The 22,391-nt window shown below is 37.8% G+C and overlaps 1 protein-coding gene across 5 annotated transcripts in view; it reads right to left on the bottom strand.

Annotated features, from left to right (window-relative positions):
* The window catches only part of lrch1 (leucine-rich repeats and calponin homology (CH) domain containing 1), a 128,202-nt gene extending 106,233 nt beyond the window's left edge, over positions 1-21,969 (bottom strand). For 2 of the 5 annotated variants that reach the window (XM_038278297.1, XM_038278307.1), the window contains exon 1: positions 21,549-21,968. In XM_038278297.1, the coding sequence (XP_038134225.1) occupies positions 21,549-21,774 (226 nt within the window). In that variant the 5' untranslated portion in view covers positions 21,775-21,968. Of the gene's footprint in view, positions 1-21,548 lie in introns of all 5 variants that reach the window. The other 3 variants (XM_038278288.1, XM_038278314.1, XM_038278319.1) reach the window with 3 other exon arrangements.
* Between the last annotated feature and the right edge of the window lie 422 nt (positions 21,970-22,391).

Raw genomic sequence — 22,391 nt, 5'->3', positions numbered from 1 at the left:
CGAATCGATAAAATCGATAAAAATCGACTTTTAAAAGCGTTGGCAACGAATTTCATCATCGATTAGTTGTCATCCGCCGCCGCCGTCATCACATCCACTTGACTGAAGCAGGGGAAGAAAAAAAAAATACGGCAGAGCGAGTCAGCCCTGCAGGTGCAGTGTTGCCAACTCAGCGACTTTTCAGACCCCTCCAGCGACTATTTTCAATCTGGCGACTTTTTACGGTGTCACTGGCGGCTTTTGGAGACTCTTACGTGAAAGCATGTATCATTCCTACTCTGACATGGGGCGCCTCCCCCGGCTCCCGCAGGAGTCCCTCTCAGCGCTGCAGTCAGAGCAGCAGGATGTCAGCGTCCAGACTGCAAATGAAGCACGCATGCACCAGGATTGACGGCGCAAATTGATCACAATAATTAAAATAGCCTGCGCTTTGTACAGTGAAAAAAGTCGTAACATGCAACTTTTGTAAAAACAAATTAACATAGCACGGAACCACCATGTTTGTTTCGTTTTAAAGTGGGGAAACGTAACGTTAGTTTCTCAAGTAGCTCATCTGATGCTTTCCTTACCGTGTTAATAGGTTACAGACAGTGATAAGGTTGGCTACTTATTTTACTTTTAATTTCATTTGAATTAGCTTAAGCAGCGTTTATATTTTCTTTATAAATAAATTAACTTGCAAATTATGGGGGCAAGGCTTTTAAAGTTTAAATATTCTGGCAAAAATAAAGTAAAGATCCTGCAATTTATGGAAGTGAAGCAGAATAAAATCCAGCAAGATCAGTAATATGTCAATTAATTATATGCCACATTTCCATGTAAATATCTGTCTTTGGAGGATGTGTTTTTTAGCACCCCTAGTTCTCTCATTTTTATTCCAAATCCAATTTATAATTTGAATCACAGGGCTATTTTTATCTCTATGGTTAAGTATTTTCTCAAGTAGCAACTTTAACTGTTATACTTTCTTATCTTAAAAGGCAGAACTCTTCTAGTCTAAAAAAATCCTCATTTGTTGAAATGGGGGGGCCTGTTGTTTGAGCCCCTTAGGGGCTTTAAAAAAAAAAAGTATTTTTTTGCACTTTATGAAACAAAGTACCCTATATTTTGTGGATGTACAGATACATTTCTCATGTAAGTTTGCGTATTTTTAACACAAACACTTATTTTTCATATTGCACCAGTACAGTTAATGAGCAACCTGTACTTGTGTGCTTGTTTGTTCTGTCTAAAATGTTTATTTTGGAATAAAGAGGTTAATATAAAAAATTTTTTTTGTCCGATTCATCGATTAATCGAAAAAATAATCGGCCGATTTTTAAAATAATCGTTAGTTGCTGCCCTAGTGTCTATAATTATAGCTTTAATTTGTTCAAATTCTAAGCATTTATTTTTGTTAATGTTTCAAATTTAATCTAGCAAATTTAATAAACTCTGTTCCTTCAAATAAATGATCCAGATATGTAATACCTTTATTCTTCCAATACGGAAAGTTTGTCATATTATTGTTTTGTAGAATGTCCAGGTTATTCTAGATGAGTGTACGACTGCAGAGGATAAGTGATGACTTCGTCATTTCAGGAAATTCCCACCATGCTGTCAGGGAAGAGCTGATGTTAAAAGTTTTTAAACTTGCCGCTTGATATTAGAGTTAATAAACAGCAAACCTGAAATTATGATATTACTGCATATTTCCTGTTCTGTGTCTATCGAGGGCTCATCTAAGGGTTTCATCCATTTAGAGATGTATTGTAGTTTATTTGCTAAGTAGCAGTTTTGGAAGTTAGGTAAATCTAGTCCCCCTCTGTCTTTAGTTTTCTGTATTGTCCTTAAGCTGATACGAGGGGGTTTATCCTTCCAAAGAAATTAGCTGATGGAAGCATCTAGAGATTTACACAAGTTGGATGATGGTTTATTGAGGATCATTGGAAATAAGTAGTTAATTCTAGGTAAGATCATCATGATCATTGAAAATAAGTAGACATTTGAAATTAAATTCTGTTTTTGTGTGGGAGAAGAACGTACGTTGGGGGGAAATGCACACCGGGGGAAGCAAATCTGGGCGACACAATCCCTCCCGCTCCATCATTTCCGCTCACCCTCCCCCATCAAAACTTTGAAAAAATGGTGAAGCGGCTCTCCACAGATCCGCTTTCGGCGAAAAAGTTGAGAAACACAACGCTAAGCCCTTAGTACAGAGCCGAGCTTCAGCAAATACAAAACTCTTCTCACAGACAAGAGAGAGACACTCACTGAACTCAATACAAAGGGGCTGGCAATGATGCATTTCAATGGTGATGTTTCTGATAGGTGTACAGAAGTAGTTGCTGTATTTTGCCTTGTTTTTTATGCACTTTAATGTACTGTATAGAAAATATGATTCTTTATGAAATACTTTATAATTCTGAAATTGAGAGGTCCTATTTTATTTTTTTACCGTATTTTCACAACCATAAGGCGCACCGTACTAAAAGGCGCAGTCTCGGTTATGTGTGCCATTTCTGTATTTAACACACACATAAGGCGCACCGGACTATAGGGCGCGTTTTACAGGTACAATTTCCTCTACTAAGTTTAAATACCTCTACTAGGCCTGTCCCGATCCGATCCACGTATCGGATCGGACGCCGATATTGGCAAAAAAATGCGTATCGGCAAAGAATGTAAAAATGCCAATCCAGTTTAAAAAAAAAAAATGCGGTCCGTATTTTCCAGTTTCGTCCTTTGAAACGATCCATTCCACTATTTTGCGCCAGTGTTCCTCGAACCCGGTCCGCATTTTCCAAAACACCTTCAACACACCCACAGGTCTTTTTGGGTCTGTCTCCCAGCCTAACCATGTGAATTGGAAGATAGCGGGGAAAATGTCAGCCGTGTGGGATTATTTTATCCTGCACGATGTGTAGATGGAGACTAGGTGTGGAGGAGATTGGGGAGTATAAGGCATTTTTGTGTAATAGTTCACTGTTATTTGCACAGATTTTTTTTTTAAGCAGTGTCTTTTTTCAAGAGTAGAGTCCTGATTCTAAGTTAATAGAATATTTTCCACTCTTGTCTATTTTGCTTTTTTATTAAAACTTACAGTAATACTTGCACCTTTAACTGTTTACGGTTTTACTGTTCACTGTGCAATTTCAGATTGATATTCATAATTTTGTCCAGTTTGTGTTTATCTCTTAATAAACAGGTAAGTTTGTTGTTACCAATCATTGTGTTTTATTCAATCTCACCTAATTCAGCTGGCTAGATGTTATCAAGAGTACTAAAACCCTTTTCAACATGAGTCTTACAACTAAGGCTAAATACTTTAACTTAAACTTAAATACATGCTTGAATGGGCTGGTATCGGCCAGTATCGATATCGGATCGGAAGTCCAAAAACAATATCGGTATCGGATCGGAAGTGCAAAAACCTGGATCGGGACATCTCTAACCTCAACTGCTATTTAAAAATACAGCGGGAGCAAAACTGAGTATGACTGTGCTTTATTCATGTATTTATTACAAAGTATTAATCAAACCTGGGAGCTGGCCGTGAGACAGACACATCGCAGATGACAGAGCGCTGTGATCATTCCTAAATTAACTTAAAATCCTGAAACCTGCCGACGGAATATGTTCGCTTTTATTACCGGTATTCTGGTGCCTGCAGTTTAAATTATTTAAATGAAAAACACTTGCCAGCCGCCGCTGTGAAACCGGAGGCTACCCGGCCCAGAGGCTGCTGTTGAATTAAGTTTTCAGGTAGAAAAATAGAGCGGGAGCAAAACTGATTATGATTGTGCTTTATTCAGGTATTTATTACAAAGTATTAATCAAACCCATCAAAGTCATCATCCTCTGTTTCTGAATTAAACAGCTGCGCTAAATCAGACATGCCAATTTCCCCTTCTTTGCTGTCAGAGTCACTTTCCGTGCCGGGCGGCTCCTCAGAAATAATGCCGGCTAGTGCGAAAGCTCGAACAACAGTGCCAGCAGACACGTTAGCCAAGGCATCTACAATCCATCCGCAAACGGTGGCGTAACTTGCCCGGCGCTGCCTTCCACTTTTCGTGAAACTGTGGTCTCCGTCGGTCATCCATCGCTCCCACGCCACTCGCAGCCTTACTTTGAACGGCCGGTTCACACCAATGTCGAGCGGTTGAAGTTCCTTTGTCAGACCTCCCGGAATAACAGCAAGCACAGAGTTTATTTGTTTCACCATGTTTTTTACATGTAATGTGAGATGGGCACGCATGGAGTCACAGATTAACAGCGATGGTGATGCGTGGAAAAAAACACCTGTCTCCTTACATTCACCTCCCTCAGCCACGCTTTCATCATCTCCTCATCCATCCGGCCCTTTTCGTTTGCCTTAATATCATATGTCATCACAGTGATGTGTCTGTCTCGCTGTAAGCTCCCAGATTAGCTTCTCTTATTGGTTAATGTGGCGAGTCCAACAGCAAAACTTCAATTTTTCCATCTCGAGCAGCAGCAGCGCGTTGGCGGCTGCTCAAAACGCGCTGCGGGACCTTTTGCTGCGTCTATACGCGCGTCAACCATTGACTTTGCATGTAAACTCGCTGCTTCTGCTGCGCCTGCTGCGTCCGGTTCACACCGATGTCAAGCGGTTGAATAACAGCGAGCACAGCATTCATTTGTTTCACCATGTTTTTCACATCAGCTGTGAGATGGGCACGCATGGAGTCACAGATTAACAGCAATGGTGATGAGTGGAAAAAAAAACACCTGGTCTCCTTACATTCACCTCCCTCAGCCACTCTTTCATCATCTCCTCAATGAGGTGGTCTCAAAAGTCGCAGTTACAACACACCAAGGGCGCACCGCACCAAAGGGTGCACCGCACATTTTGAGGGAAAAAAAAGACGTTTAGGTGCGCCTTATATTCGTGAAAATACGGTACTTGAAAAACCTAATACAGCACTTTTATTTATGACCATTGGCTCATAACCATTAATATTTTGTTAGTACTTAAGAGTGCAGTGTTATGTTGCATCATGCAGTAAAAGTACTGAGTAAATGTGTTTTTTACTTCAATAAATTTAAGGCCATTCCTATTTTATTTGTGTATATTTTAATCATTAAAATTAAAAGCACATTCTTTTTACGACTGAAATAACAGTAAAGGGTAAAAGAAATTAATTCGCAAAAATTAAAACCGAAAAAGCGGAATTTGGGAAAAAATAAAACAGATTTTATAAGGCCCTAGAAATGTCATCAGTCTTAGCCCTACTACGGCTGCAATTCACAAGAACAGCAGACCGAGAACAGACAAAGTCTCTGGATGTTGATCTCGCCTCTCCCTCTTCACCGAAAATGCAGCAGATCAGACTTGTCTATTCTCGAGATTGACACCTGTCCCAGCATGCACCATGGCAACAGCAGCTTCCAGTGGAGTGCCCACAGAGCGCATAGTATTAAGTTAAAAGTTCCCTTTTCTATTGTTGTTGTTCTATAAAAGTATGTTTTAACATAATTTGAGATGACAACATTATACTTTAAGCTTCACTATATACTTAACTATTTACTGATTTAGTGGGTAATAAAAAAAAAATTCAGATGTTAAAAGGACGCCAGCAACCAGCTTTTAGACCTCAGCCTTTAACCGGATCCAGGGCTAACGTTAGCCCGTCTGCAGCAGCCCTGTTTCTGCATAGATGTGTGAATTACTGCTGGCTCTGATGCAGATTTTTCCATACTTTCCGCTGTTCTTGTCAAGAATATACTTGGTGAGGACACAAGTCCATACTCACGTTCTTGTGAATTGAGAAACGTCCTTGTGAATTGAGAAACTAGTTAACTGAACAAAACCTGCTCCTGACCAGGTTAGCTCTGGGGAGAATGTCACTACAGTGCCTGAAACAGAGGTTGAGGAAACTCTCTTTTTGAAATGGAAAACTCAGTTTCTCTGAGTCTGCAAATTAAGAAACCTGTGAAAGTGAGTCAGATCCAATTGTATTTCAGATTTAAGATTGGACAAACATGGCAACTTGAGACAGATCTGTTTAACAGACAAGGGTAGATGTAATCTATCGTGAAACAAAAGCCGATCTTTCTGCCATGACTCCCAGATGTAAGCATGTGCTGCCATTTTTTTGCTGAAACTGTTGAAGTCAAACTGAGACCCAGTGGAGAATTATAAATATTTTTTAAACAAAAATCACTCAAAAATACAACAAGGAGCCACTTACTCATTAGATTATTCTGAAGGATACCATGTTAAGGGTAAAAAAAAGGTTAAAAAAAAAAAGTTAAACCAATTCATGGAGTGGTACAGTCCTGAAGATAAATCCATGATGTTTTTCATTCTGTTTATATTCTAAACTGAGTGGGATGGCAGTTGAAGGAAACAGTCATTGTTGGGAAATTGCTCCTCAGCAAATACCACCACATGTGGGAGCTGAATAACTGGTCGGATTGCTTTTGGAAATCACCGCCCTTTAACTCGCTCTTCCTGGACATCATGGATACCATCTAGCTTTGAAGTTTCCATAAACTCCCCAAGACTAATTGTTAGAACCACACATAATTAAAGAGGTTCTGCCTTTACTTTATCACTAAACTAATGTGCCACCCCTACTACTTACAGCCTTGTATGGTATAATATTTGTCTATCAGTCAGAACAAGGCCCAATACTCCCATATCCAACCAGTTCTTTAACACACAAGCACCACAGGCCATTTCAGACCATCATTTAGTATCAAATAGGGGTGTGCAAAATAATCGCCATGACCATGCATCGCGATTCTAATTCTTGTGCTCTACTGCATCGATTCTTGATGGCAAGAATCGATTCTTAATAAAAAAATTGAACAAATAAAATACATGTATGGTTGGCGCACATCAGCCAAATCAAGTGGAATACAACTTCCAGTCCAGCAGATCTCGCTGTGGATGTGTTGACGCCCGCTGCTTTGTGTCACAAGCATGTCCGGCCTCGGGATACTGAGACAAGTCATTTGTGAACAAAACATGAAGTTGCCTGAGAAAATTCGCCCGGCTCCATCACATTTCAAGTCAGATGCTTGGATGCATTTTGGCTTTAAAAACAAAGAAGGTAAAAACGAAATTGATATGACGCACGTAATTTGCAAAAGGGGAAATGTCATACATTTAAATGTTTTCATTTCATTGGTTTAAAGGACCACTGAGGCCATGTAAACGGCACTGATTATCCTTATTTTGTTATTTTAGGTTTGATGAATCCTAAGATTTTTTTGTCAGTGTGTTCACACCAGTAATAGTAATATTTGTGTCCAGTATTTGTTTTCATGGCAACACCTCCAAAAGTAATTTCAATAAATACAGCTATGTATGAATTCAGTAGCTTTCAGTTATGTATCAATTGAAGACACTATCCAGATCACACACAGCCAGTCAGCCACTGGTAATGGCTATATCGTTTTCTTACAGTGTTCAGTGAAAATATCGCAATGCATCGTGATGCATCGCAATATTTCAAGTATCGTGATGCACTGTGATAGAATCGCATCGTGGCATGTGAATCGTGATTCGGATCGAATCATGACTTCTTTGCCTTTGATACTAGGGGTGGGTATTGGCAGTCTGCCAAAGGTGGAGTGGAGATCATCCAATATCTAAATACAAATGATGCTCCTGAAAAAGATCAGAAGGGATTACGATGTTTTCTCCCTCTAAAGATTTAATTATTTTTATGAAGAAAGTCTGGGGCATTTAAGGCAAGGAAGCAAGCCTTTCAGTACACTCTTGATCTCTGAGCATTTGATGGCACAGCATCCAACAGTGTTATTTTAAAAAGGTAAACGAGGTTCTTGGACAGTGGATAATAGAATCTTAAGAAATTGCTATTAAAATATGTAAAGAAAGCAGCAAGACATTATCTGGGCTTGAAACACCTAAAATAGACACATGCTAACATCTTAACACAATAAAGTAATTGGTTTCTGAAAAGTTGTCCATTATCTTAGACTAAGCCAGAAAATCAGATCTCCTTTGAACAATACTGAGTGCAGAAAACTCTTACCAGTGTGTCTGCTTGAAAGCATTCAATTCCTGTAAAATTACATTAATGGATATATAAAGAGTTCTGCAGTGAAGTGGTGAACAAAGTCATGATGAAGAGGTATCTAGATCTTAGAATTAGTTTTTTTTTAAGTAGCAACAACCAAAAATACACAAAAACAGAGTTTGATTATTATTTTCCAAGTCTTTCTGCTTTCAGTGGAGGATATCAGTTGAACTAAAACCAAGCTTAACTAATTAATCTTATAACACATATCATGACGAAACACTACTTATTTGTTTGTGTTTTGTTTGTCTTATCTGTTTGTCTTACATGTTGTCTGTAGTGTCTGTGGATCCACTCTAACTATTGTATGTTGTTCATTTGTGAAATGATAGTTTAGTTATTTTTTTGTCTTGGTAAAATAGAAATGAGGGAATAATTAAGGTTAAACTAAAATAAGGACAGTTTCTAGTTTCTGTGGCTCATTCTTCCCCCTAACCTGTTTTCAAAACAAAGCAGGAGTTAAATGTGTTAAAGATAATGCACAGCTGTTTGAATTGGTAATAAAGGGGATTGATATAAGGTTCAAATATCACAGCAAATAAAGTTTAATGAGACAAATTTAAAAAATTAAATCAAATGAACAGATTATGCTTGTTTAACAATAATTGGGCATTTCTTCAAATAATCAAGGACCTGTGTCATTATTTAAAAGCTAAATGCTAAAGTTTAATTTGTTAACCTTAATTCTTTAAGATTTAGATTAAACTTTAAGGGTAAATAAATCTATATGTGTGTAGCACAAATAGCTTGTATAAAAATAAATTAGGCTGATTGAATTTGCTTTTAAATTATTTACAATTCTTTAAGAAGTAAATCTATCTTAAGCTGATCTGGAATAAATATGCAAATTTATTTAACATAATTATTGGTTAATAATTATACGGTCTTCAAATGACTCAATTGGAAATAATGATGATAATAACATTATTTAATAATAATAATAATAACGATAACATTAATAATAATGATTATAATGATAGAGGATATAAACAACAGGATTTAATTACTACATTAAGATGAATAGTGGAGACCTTAAAATGATCTATTCTCAATGGATCCATAGCTCAGATATATCTGGAGGTTAAAATTGACTGAAAATGTATGGGTTTTCTTCAACAGAACATATTTTATTTGTTCTGATGAAGAAAAGGGTGGAAAGAAGATAAAACAAGAGAAAAACAGCAAAGCTAAACTAATAAGGATCCATATAGATGCTGTTTATTTTTCCATCTGGAACAGTCCATGTGGAATTTGGGTTGATAATTGAGAGCAGAATAAATAAACAACCTAAAGAAACGACTGCTAGATTTCTGGATGAAGTTTGAACACCTCAGCCTGACTGTCTGATGTGTGTTTGGGAAAAACCAGCTTTGTTGATGTTTGTTGATGGTTCAGCTTCTTGCACCCCTGGTTTGGTGTTTCTTCACCTCATGAAACTCTTGTTTCTGGTTCTTTGATTTTGCTTCGCCTTGGAAACATCGTTCTTGAAATCGGATGGAAAGCCTATATTCTTCTTCCACACACATCATGTCTGGTGGAAGCAACAGAGAAGGCTGTGCTTGTTTACATTGCTGCAGCCCACTGACACACACAGTCCTCTGCTGAGGAGAAGTTTGTTTGGATTTCTGCAGGTGCAGAAGTGATAAGGGTACCGAACACTAAGGAAGTACATTTACTGGGTAAGTTTGAAATTATAGAATAATTCAATGATTTGTGACAAAGTTTAAAGTTCAAATTTTAATCTAAAGTTCTTTAAGCTACATGAAATTATTTTGATCTACTATTGTTTGTGAAAGGGTAAGATAACATCTGATCTGTCTTTCCCTCAGCTCCTTTAATTCAGCATGTTGGTAACTTTGACTCCCAGTTTTCCTCCCCATGAGCTCATGACGGGTCGACCCGTTCCTGGACCACAGAACGGGCCTGACCACTGACCTCTGGCCAGACTGGGACTGACAGGTGACACATTAAAATGACCTACAAGACCTTTTTTTCCCCTTAGTCAGAGAAGGCGTTACAGAGGGACCAAGGTGCCTGGAGACCCTAATGCAGGACCATCACAGCCATCCTTCCATCCTTCAGCAGGAGGAGGTGTGGCTGAGAGTCAATAAAAAAAGTGATCAGAGCTCATCGGAGCTCATCTGGAAGGAACCAGGAAAAGCTTCAACAATCAGAATAAATGGGCAGAATAATCCCTGATTGGTTAATTAACACATCAGTAATCCACCTGATGTGTTGAGGACCAGCTGCTCTGTAGACAACGTTCAAAATGTCGCCTGTATAAGGGACCAACATCAACAGAAAGATGAAGACGCCCACCTGAAGATGTCTGACATCAGTTTTGGCTTTTTGATTTTTTAATCATACAACATGAATGAGAAGGGAAATGTGTTGTGATGTGTTGCATTTTAATCAAAGATTAACATTTTTAGTGTCTAAGTGTTTGATATTACTTTTCTTGATAATAAAAAGAAAGTCCAAGTGTTAGATGACCACCTGATGGCTGATGGTCAGTATTGGCAGAGATTTCTGGATTAGAGAATGAACTCTGATGATCGGGTCATCTCAGCCTCCATTGGGGAAGAGGAGCGCTGAGATTAAATCCTCCAACTTTTCAATGTGTGCTTTGACTGACCCTGATTCTGAAGAGCTGAACTCGTCATATGCATGAAACAACTTTGTGTTACTATTTTAACATTTTGCATAGAGATTGATCTTCTTTTACTTTTAATGAAGCTCATATTAATAATTTGACTTACAGTTTATAGACATGAAGGGGTCTATTGTTTTGAGTGATTTGAACTTTTCTCTTTCCAGGGAAACAAAAAAGGTAACTGATAATGATAAGAACTAAAAATTAGAATTTTCAGCAAATAGATATTTTACCATAAAAGTATCATAATGGGAAAAAACAGTAAATATTTTTGCCAACTAAGGTGTGATTCCAGGGCTCTATTTATTGGCAACATATTTTAGCTATCATAATCCTTTCCATAATTTTTCCATCTATTATAATCATTTAACATTGTCCACCGACTTAATGCAGTTGTGGATTTTTGATTCATTATTTTTTAATTATCATGATTTTTCTTATTATTATTGTTTTTATATTTTTAATGTCTTAGATTTTAGCTTTCTTTACATATACTCATAATTTTAGTTTCTTAGTTTTTTATATTCATAAATTTTCCTTTTTTTATGATATCGATTACACAAGGATAATATCCTTTTATAATCGAAAGGGTGGACTGTTGTGGGAAAATTTATATCTTTCTCTCATTATATATTAATATTCATATTTACTCACTATAAAAGTTTTCACTCAGTCAGTTTCTCTCTCAAGGCCACACCATTCCCTGCAGAATGTTGTTTGTAGACCAGACATAGCTTCTTCCCATAACAATCCAGATTCTTTCTCAAGGTTTATTCATAACATGTTACTGTTAAGCAAAGTGTGTGTAATTTGTTATGACTCTGACTGCTTTCGATTGTTGTAACTAGGGGGGAACGAACCCTGCCCAGATCAGAACAGAGCAGAATGCTGTGCCATGATGACTGTTCTCTCTTTGCAAAGATAATTAATAAATGTGCCGACTGAGTGAAATCCATCGATCTCCGTTTATTTAACTAGGATGAATAGTTGAATACTTTTTTCCCACAACAAGTGTTAACAGCTAACATCCGAGTGTTCTTCCCTATGTAACAGTACCCAAAGCAAGGAAGGTTGCTACATATATATAAAACTGTAACTGGAGCATGTAACAAAAGTATTTTCCCTCTGGGATTAGTATTTCTGATTCTGATATCACTGCTCCTAGATAGACATTCACTGGTTGGGCAAACAAAATGGTACATCTCTGCCTTAAGGTCTTCCTGTATTTAAACCCCTGCTACCTCACACGAGAAAAAAAATTGCTTTTAATAGACCAATGTGTATAAAATACATAAAAAAGGAAGAAGTCAGTGGGAGGAATGTTCGAGGCTCTACTTTAGCTGGGTACAGTACTGCAGGCTAGGGCTTGTGTCACTGCTATATAGCCGGTTATTCCAAAGAAGTAAAAAAAAAAACAATCATAGTAGTTTTTTGCAATGACTATGACATGGATGACTGGGAATCTTCACCAGTATGGTGGGTTCTTTGTCTGCTAATGTAATCAGAAAGATACATCGCATTTCATCTCTTTTCTCATGCATCGCTTTAACTTGCATTCCTTTCCTTTCCCGTTCAGGTACAATTTACACAAAGCCTGAAAGACGAACTACGCTGCAGGCAACAGAGTTCTGTTTGTGAAAATGTTTCCCACCCAGTGAACCAGCACACTGAAAGATAACAGAAATATGCACAATTCAGCTCATGAGAAACAAGGAGACTAACCCCGAAATCCCACATCCTCCATCACCGCTCCGTCCCGCTGCTCTCCAGACCATCTGCGCAAAGCAAAGCCTACAGCTCCCGCTGTTCCTCCCGTCTCACTCCGCTCCGGCTTCCTCAGAGCTTGAGGAAAGCATGCACTATATTATTAAATTCAAAGCAGCAAAACATGCGGAAATTAACCAGGGTTTCCACGGATCATTAAAAATAATTAAAAGTCATAATTTTTTTTTTATTAAACCTTAATTGGCACTAAAATTAATAAAATATGTTTATCGTGGCATTTCAAAATCTCTATTAAAAAATATTTATAAAATCAATTCAGATATATTATATCGTGATTAATTTGCGTGGAACTGCCTACAGTTGATCATAAGGCCGTAAGTTTGGAAAGGAAGCTCGAGGCGTAGAAAAAGCTAGAATATACATATATATATAAATTACACTGCATGAAAAGTGTGATTTTCGTCACTATGCGGCACTGTAGATTGTCGTGGAACTTCAGGTTAACGGCTGTTCAAGGTAATTTGCAGGCAACACCAAAAACTCCCATAAATTGTCAGAAACTGACGTGGGCTTTTTTAAGCAGTGTTCCCCCCATGCCTCCGCCCCCATGGAATTCTAGGGGAGGCTTTAACATGTAAATGAAAATGCTGTGAGCTGTACAAATGCAAATTAGGGTTGCAGGGGGAGTTTTACCCCAAGTGACATTTTTCTAAAAGGTAAGAAAATCTCTGGTACAAATAGATCAGGCTCAGTATAGCCTAATTATAGACTCTTACATTTTAGCTTGAATTGATTTATTTAATTAAAGTATGCTAGATTACTGTGTATGCCATTAGCAATGGCAAATGTTATGTAAAAAAATACACAAAATAATGTATTTCAAAAATTAGTTTTAATCAGAATCAGTTGGTAAAATGTGAATCAGAATCAGCAAGGTAAAATGTGCATTCCATGCAAACAACATTAGAATCAGAATGAGGGGTCTGCAAAGATCACATTCTCCTAGAGCTCAACTACTGTGCATAGTGGCATGACTACGGTGACCTTCTCTTTGGTCTTACTTAAATGCACAGAGGATGTATTGACCACACATCTTCTAGCAATGCGCTCAACTGGCAGAAATGATGCTGGGTATGATGTGTCTGTTCCCTGCAAGCCCCAAACTTCTATTGGCTTTCCATAAAAATGTCTGTCCGGATGGGGATGAAGCCATGTTTACATGATAGATGCGACAATACACGACTCTTCCCAGACTGCCATTCATAACATCCCTGTTAAATCTGCCGTGAAATATCTTGGTGTTCACATCACCAAAGACAATAAATCACTGGAAAAACTAAACTGTTGGAATATTTTAGATAAATGTAAACTCAACTTAAATTTGTGGTCTCAACGTAACATATCAATTTTTGGTCGAACTTTCCTTACAAAAAGGGAATGTCTCTCAAGATTTATCTATCCAGCTTATTCCATATCCCTTCCTAAACCTGCAATTAAAGCTATAAATAAAATTAACTTCAACTTTATCTGGAAAAACAAGACACACTACATTAGGAAAGGAGCAATGGTTAAAGAGTATAATGATGCGAGGTCTTAAAGCAATAGACTTTGAATGTTTAGACGGAATGATTAAAATGAATTGGCTCAAATCTTTTCTGAAAAATGAAAATAGTTTTTGGTTTAATATCCCCTCCAAATTATTTATAGAATTAGGAGAAATTAACTTCCTCCTTAAATGTGACTTTGATCCTAAGAAACTTCCTGTTAAACTTTCTTCTTTTTATCAACGCGTCTTACTTTATTGGAAATTAATATTTAAGCATAATTTTAGTCCTCATAACACCCCACTATGGAACTCCCGATATGTCCTATTCAGGAACAAGTCTTTATTTTACAAGAGCTGGCTAGAAAGTGGTATATGGTCGATAATGCACATTCTTGATGACAAAGGGAATTTTTTACCTTTTGAAACTCTTTGCTCTAAATTGAAAATAAATAACAGAAAACAATATAATATATTAATCAAAGCCCTTCCTCAGCCTCTGATCATAATGTCATACAACCTACTCCTAAACCATGTCCAGGTAAAACTTCCCTCTCTGTTACTCAACGGTCAGTCTGTTATTGATAAAAAACTGACAACAATGTCATACGTAGTTTGTTTGTCAAGGAATTTCATCCCGATACATCCCACAGAAACCTAATCTCCAAGCATTTTCCAAAAGAGAAAGTGGGAAAACTGCAGAATAAATATCTACAGTTTCCTGTTGCTCCAAAGGTTAAAGAAGTCCATTTCAAAATAATCACTGACATTTATCCTTCCAAGGAATTTCTGAGGCTCCGTTTTGGTTTTTGAAGAAAATGATTGCACCTTCTGTGAATGTGAAACGGAGACTGTTGGTCACCTATTTTACGATTGTATGTACGTAAAAGTTTTCTGGGAAGATTTCTGCTTCTGGTGTTCATCTAAATTTGATTCTCCTTCTCATCTGGACAAAGAGAATGTTTTGTTTGGAATAGAAATGACAGATAAGCTGCAGGACCTAGCCTTTTATGTTTTACTCATGATGGGGAAATTTTACATTCACAAAAACAAATACATGAGGACCAAGCCAAACTTCGTTTGTATTTTGTATTTTCAGTCACTTAAATTTATGAAGAAGAAAAATGGTATAAAATTATACACTTTTGTAAATGACCATAAATTCATTGTAAACCCCTAGCTATTATTATGTTTATTTTATTTATTTGTTTATTTATTTATATGTTTGTTTCCCTTGTTTTATTTGTATTTACTTTTTACATTCTATGTCTCATTTTTTTTTAAGTTATAATGTCACCAACTGCTGTGTATCTGTGTTTGATGTTTGAATTACTCTGTATTGTTACACGGAATTGCCAATAAAGCGAAAAAAAAAAAAAACATGATAGACGCAGCTGTTCTCGCGAGTCCTTCCGTATAACAATGACCTCGTATGTGATTGGAGGAGCCTGAAGAGCCGTCGACTGCTCGTCCAATCACGTGTGAGCTTATGGGCAAGCAGAAATGTTTGAGTTACTATACTCAGAAGAACTTTATCTCCAGTTCCTTTGTTTGGATTTTGCTGGTACGTGATCAATGGATGGACGACGTCTCGCGTTCAACTCGCCTTCAACTCCTCTTGGACGCGATCCACAACTTTCAGCCAGTCCGCAGACTGACGAGAAGAAACTGCTGATTGCTATCAGTGGACTGTCTAGTCAGCTTACTCAACATACTGCCGACATGAATGAGCAGCTCACTCAACTGGAGAATTCGGTACACTCCAGGTTGCTGTCCATAGAGGACAAGATGGCGGCTCTGCAGTCGAACAACTGTGCGGGAGAGACAAACTCAAAGAAGAGAAAATAGCGGTAAATATATGTTCGATTACTGCTAGCTAAGCTAAAAGCAGCCTAGCTAGCTAAGCTAAAAGCAGCCTAACCTAAAACTACGGCTAATAGTAGCCTTGATAGAACAAGCTTTATTAAAGTGTATTTTTTGTGATTCACAGGAAGCAGGACGCCGTCTTCACAAATCAGAGACAAATTGCAGGCGCTATGAACCGTAGCAAGGGTAAGATTTAAAGAATATGCTTTCATTACGCGGTAAAAGGAAATAGATACGGATAGATACTGATCATAACTGTAAATTTTGTTTTCACTGACTAATCTCGCCTCATAATGAGGCGACATTGTGTGTAAGTGACTTGTTTTACAGTTTTCTCCTTCCTTGTTACTGTGACTTGCGTTTGATCTTTATTCATACCACTCTCATTTAATTGTTTTCCAGCTGCCTGTAAGACGTATTATGAGATGGTACGCAGGAGCTTCAGATATACGCAGCCAGAGAACACGTTGCGGGCGGAAGCTGCCAAGCATTCAGCTCGGAGTCGAGCTATAAGAAAGAGGGTATGACTTTATTTTGTGACTATTTTTCAGGTGCATTGATAGATGTGTTGTGTCCATACGCAGTGCATCCCATCGCATAGTGCTGATTCATTGTTTTTTTTTTTTACAGCTGCTGGAATCGAGGCAGAGTGTGCTAGCTGATGAGGAAGTGGAACTCTGGAAGTCCGCCACCGTCGACCTCGTGTCTGACGAAGAAGATGGCATCGTTGGCGGTGTCTCTGGATGGATTGTACGGCCCCCATTTCGTAGGTCGGATCGCTCTGAACTCTGTGTTAAGCTGCAGTCCCGGTTAGAGGCGACGCCGAAGTACAGAGCCACGCACAGTAGGCGTCTGCACATCGGACCTGCCTCGGAGAGAATGCTGCCAGTTACCTCCAAGCCCGAGAAGGCAAACTGACAGTTCACAGAGTTGAAGATCCTCGGGTTGTATGTACTTGTGTTTGTTTTAATAAAGCTCTCTCTTTGCATAAACATCTTCCTGGCAAATGTTCATTTCCTGTATAAATTCATTCATGTCCTTGATGGTAGCCTAATAATAGTGTAGTAGTGTAGGATAACATGAATATACAGCATATTAATAAATTTATATATATATATATATATATATATATATATATATATATATATATATATATATATATATATATATTTATTTATTTATTTATTAGGGTTGTCACGATACTAAACTTTTCAACCACAAGGATAAAAACAAAGAAAAAAAATTCCACAGAAATATTTTCATTCATAAATAAAGTACAATAAATAAGTACAATAAAGGTTGTATGCTGTGCACAATATTAAGCAAGCTTGATAAAAAACTTACAAAATTAAAATTAAGTGTTCCTTCCTTGTTTATGCTTTGCACACATAACAATGACACTAGCCAAACCAGTTAAGAAACAAAAATAATTCTCAGCAGCTGCACCTCTTACAATAAAATGTGTGAAACTGAAAAGTGCACAGAATTATTCAATCACACAGTGTTCAGAAAGTGCATTGTCCTCTATTCTGCACTTTAGATGAATGACTGTTTAGGTGCCTTTGCTGGTAGCACTGTTTTGATACTTTTAAAAACGAGTATTGTATCCGGATACAGCGTTTCAGTATCGATACTTTTTTGAGTATCGATACTTTTGACAACCCCCATATATATATATATATATATATATATATATATATATATATATATATATATATATAAAATTATGAGATGATGGAGATGAGAAATCTTCTTCCATGTTGGTGAATAACCAATTGTTTGCATCAATTTTTTTTAATATACTGTGTTTGTTTTTCAAAAATATATAAGAATTATATTCTAATTTCTAGTTACCGATCTGTTGTTACTATATTTTAATTTTATGAACTGGAACTTCTCAATGTTATTTTTCCTGTTATGTGCAATTGCAATAGCTGATCTTGACCTGACCGGACCGGAGCAGAGCAAAAAATTGCTCAGCTCTGTATTTTGGCGGCGAAGGACAGAGAAGATGTGCATGGACGGAGACGTGCGGAGGGGTAGCAGTGGATGTGGAACAACACTCACATGATAGACAAGTGCTCCGCACGATTTACGTGAGCGGAGCGCTGACGGAGTATGTAGAATCTGGGGGTAAAGAAGTGTGTTGTCAGCTTCAAAGGATAGGGCTGGGTACCGAACATCGGTTCTTTTATGGTACCGACTGAAATGCTACGGTTTTACTGAAATGCCTCGTCTTTCGGTCCCAAGTTTCGGTGATTGGCTGTAACACTTAATGTGATTGCGTCATCCAGGAAAAATACAAAGGTGGTCACGCCTACAGCCAGGGTTCATGTGTATCTGTTGTGTACTGGTTGCGAGCGTCGTGGAACCCCTGTAAAATGCCCCCCAGGTCAAAAGTGTGGCTTCACTTTATTACGACTGATGCCAATATTGCGCAATGCAATACATCGTGCACGGAAACAATTTAAGGAGCAGAAAGTTGCTCTGTGTTTGACTGCAAGAAGAGTGGACCGCAGCCGGCGCAACCATACTCCTCTCAGCAGCCTGTGGGCAGTGCAAAGCCAGAGCGGAGTTAATCAAAGCATCAACCACCCTACTCTACCTCATCAGAGAGCCAGTTGGAATGTGGAAGACGAAGGTGGAAGGTGGAAGACTACTCTAATCCTTTCCAGGTTACTCATCCAAGCTTACGTTGATTCAAAGCATCGAAGTGTTCTGCCAGGGACCAAGAGCCAAAAAAAACTTAATTTTAAGTCTGCTTCTGTCTACTTGAACCCCAGTTGCCCTCGGCAGATGGCCACAGACACTAAGCTTGGTTCTGCCGAAGGTTTCTTCCTGTTAAAAGGGAGTTTTCTTCTCCACTGTCGCTACATGCATGCTCAGTGCGAGGGATTGCAGATTGAATGAGTCCTTGCAATCAGCTACTTTTCCTTAGAGAGATATATTTTAAAGAATATGATTGTGTTACCTGTATAAATAAATTTCATATTTTCAAATTTCAGCTTTTCTCTGTCTGAGTCTCTCCAGGTTAATATGAAATTCAGGAAGAGGGATGACCGTCGCTCATGGTGGAGAAAAATGTTAAATTAGATTTACAGTTTTCATAGGGCACTAATCTGTTTGGAGGGGTTTTGGTTACACACAGATTTCCTTTAAGAGGTCAGCTGGGATGTAGGTGTGTTTTCCATTTTCTTAAATATTTTCCAAATGACATGTATACAAGACATTAACCACAATCGAGGACAAGGGATGGCTGTTGCTTATGGAGATAATTTTTTTATTTATCATTTAGTTTTCAGAATGCGCTAAGACTTCAATTAAAGATTATTTTGCAAATCAATTAATCTGTTGGATTATTTTTCTGATTAATCGATTTATAAGCAATTAGGTTCTTTAATCAATAATCAAAGGCTCCTGAGTAGCTTTGCCTCGTCTGTTCCTGTTTGGCTGTGACTCCATCCTGGAAAGAAACATCAGCTGTGCTAAATAAAACAAGACAGGAACGGTTTTTCTTCACGAAACTTTTTTTTGGAACGTCATTGAACAGCGCTGATGACCCGGTGAGTAGCATATTTAAAAAAAAGAACGTTTAAGGTTGTTTTAAGGACATTATCGGACATGCACTATGGAAGCCATTCTGAAGCAGCAAGGGGGGGATTCTGCATGAGCCAAAAAGCAGAGACAGGACCAATTGTCAAAATTTTGGTGTCGATCATTCGATTTCATCCTGGACACTACAGAAAATGGGCTAAAAGTGTTAAAAACCGGAATTATCCTTTAACATAATCTCTATGTGATCTCACCAAATAAGCAAGGTTGACAGTATCTTGTTGTTGTTAAGAGCTACAGATCTAAAATTAAACCCATGAGGGATGAGGGATAGCTGTCATGAAGATTGAAAGAATTTTTTAAATGGGGAACCTATTGTTTGAACCCCTTAGGGGCTTTAAAAAACAAAAGTGCCTGTCTTTTTGCGCTTTATGAAACAAAGTAACCTATATTTTGTGGATGTACAGCTACATTTCTCATGTAAGTTTGCGTAGTTTTAACACAAACATTTATTTTTCATATTGCACCAGTACAGTTAATGAGCAATCTGTACTTGTTTGTTCTGTCTAAAATGTTTATTTTGGAATAAAGAGGTTAATATAAAAAAAAAATATTTTGTCCGATTCATCGATTAATCGAAAAAATAATCGGCCGATTCATCGATTTTTAAAATAATCGTTAGTTGCAGCCCTAAACTGCACCTTACTATTACAAGGACATTTGATTTGAATTGGCATCAACTTTAATACAACCAAAATGCATGCACACATAAAAATGTCTGCAATTTATTCCTGCATAAAATGATAGTTAGGTTGTTTGTATGAGTTTGAAATGGATTGTCAAATTTAGTTTTTACAGAGACTTAGTTTTTGTTAAGGAAAAATACAGACCTATATGTTACTTATACACTTGGAATTTATGATGTGCATCTATCCTGATATTGTATTAATTTCTGTTCCAGATTGAAGATACACCACCATCAACAACCTACCAGCCATCCAGAAACAATGACAGGCCGGCTATACAAGCTTCCTTAATTTCTCACACCAAATACAAATCTGACTCTCAGGACTAGCAAGCTATGCCTTGTTTCACCTTAAATACTGTACCTTTATATACCATGTGAACTAGCTGGCAGGAAAGCACTTTTGTTGTATCAGTTGGAGTTTTTTTTTTCTTAAACATTGATCTCAAATCTATTTATTTTATTATTCTACGGTATGTGAACTAGCTTTAAACAGCCAGCACTTGTGTTAAGTTCATAAGACACTTTCTTTTATTTATTTGTTTCCTTTGTCAGGTGTATTTTATTTGTTTTAATACAAGCATTTGTGTTTGTGTCTTTGAACCTTAACAATGTTCAAAATAAATATGCAAATATTGTCAGAACATCTTCCATGTCTGCATGTGTTCCTTAAAATTGTGATTTTTTTAATCAAAAAGATGAGAGAAAATGTTTGAATGTGAAATAATTTTAGGAAATGTTAAATATTATCTGTCGACAAAAAAGTAAAAGGTTAAAATTATGTCCTGACTAAAACTAGACTAAAATTTTGACAGTTTTTGTTGACTAAAACTAAACGAATAAAATTATGTTTTCTTGGACTAAAATAAAGACTAAAATGCTCGACTAAATGTGATAAAAACTAACAAGCGATGCTGAAACTGGACTAAAGCTGAAACTAAATTTAAAAATGGCTGGTAAAATTAACACTACTTCGGTGTGAACCCACCATAACACAATTTGAGGCTGCGTGGGTCCTTGCTGCCTCCCATGCATGTTTACAGCTGGATATTGATAGCAAAGGAAGTGGTGGGGATTTCCACTGTTCCATCCACATCTCGGACTATCAAAACAAGCACCACTGCCAACTTTCATTTTAGTTCCAAATAAACCTTCTGTTGGATCTTCAGTCATTTCCCCATGAGAAGCATTAATTATGAGACATGAAAACGTGTGGTCACTAAAAAATACACGAAGGCAGGAAAGAAGTTGCGAATGCAGGTATGAGCAATCACAGGTCCCCCTGCAGCTCCAAGTGTACACAAATCCGAGTTTATTATTAATAACGGAAACGTCACCACCGTAAATAGTCTACCACGCAGCAATATCACCTCTTAGCATCCATATTTCATAGATAAGTGATCACCCTACCTGCCTCCACCGTATCGCTCAGGTCCTGGTTAGCAGCTGTCCGGGGAAACTCCTTCAGCTTGCGGCAGCTGAGGTTCAGCACACCGCTGGCCGCTGCCTCCTCCAGCGCCCGCTCCAAGCCACGGTTTGGAGGCATGTTCGAGCTGCAGACGTGATTCTGAGTAGACGGAGAAACGCCAAGCTGGGCGAGGGCAGGGCGAGCCGATTCCGGCCCCAACGTCGCCATAATGTTTCGCTTCTCCGCTGCGTGGTCTTTCGGTAATATCCAGATGGGAAAGGTCAGGGTTAGACGCCGACCTCCCAAAGCCTGCCGTGAATGGCGTGCCCTGCTGCGAGATCAGACTTCTTACTAATACCTTTGCGTCTTCCTTTCTTATCCAGTTACGTCAGGTTTGCGGTATTAAAGAGCAGTGCAACATCCGTGCTGACTTTCAAAACAAAACCCAACCAAAACTCCCAACTAATTACAGACATCCCAAGTTCCAAAAACTTCTTCTTCTTCTTATGGGGTTTTATGGCGGTTGGCAGGCTTGTGAATTGTGCATTACCGCCACCAACTGATATGGAGTAAAGCAAGAAAACAGAAAACGATTCACCCAAAAAAAAAAAAAAAAAAAAAAAAAAAAAAAAAAAAAAAAAAAAAAAAAAAAAAAAAAAAAAAAAAAAAACCTGTGTAACTTAAACCAACATAATACTAAATCACATTTGCCCATATAATTTTAATTTACTCTAGGTCATCTTAACTCTGCCAGTTTCTGATGGTCCCATCGGTCCTCCCATCATACTTCCAACCATCTCCCAGTTCAAATCTTTAATGTCCAGGTATTTTTCTGCAGCCTTCAC

This window comes from Cyprinodon tularosa, unplaced genomic scaffold, assembly GCF_016077235.1.
Source record: "Cyprinodon tularosa strain WSP-4 unplaced genomic scaffold, ASM1607723v1 ctg1014, whole genome shotgun sequence".
Classification (NCBI taxonomy): domain Eukaryota; kingdom Metazoa; phylum Chordata; class Actinopteri; order Cyprinodontiformes; family Cyprinodontidae; genus Cyprinodon; species Cyprinodon tularosa.
This window is presented reverse-complemented; position numbering and strand designations above follow the sequence as displayed.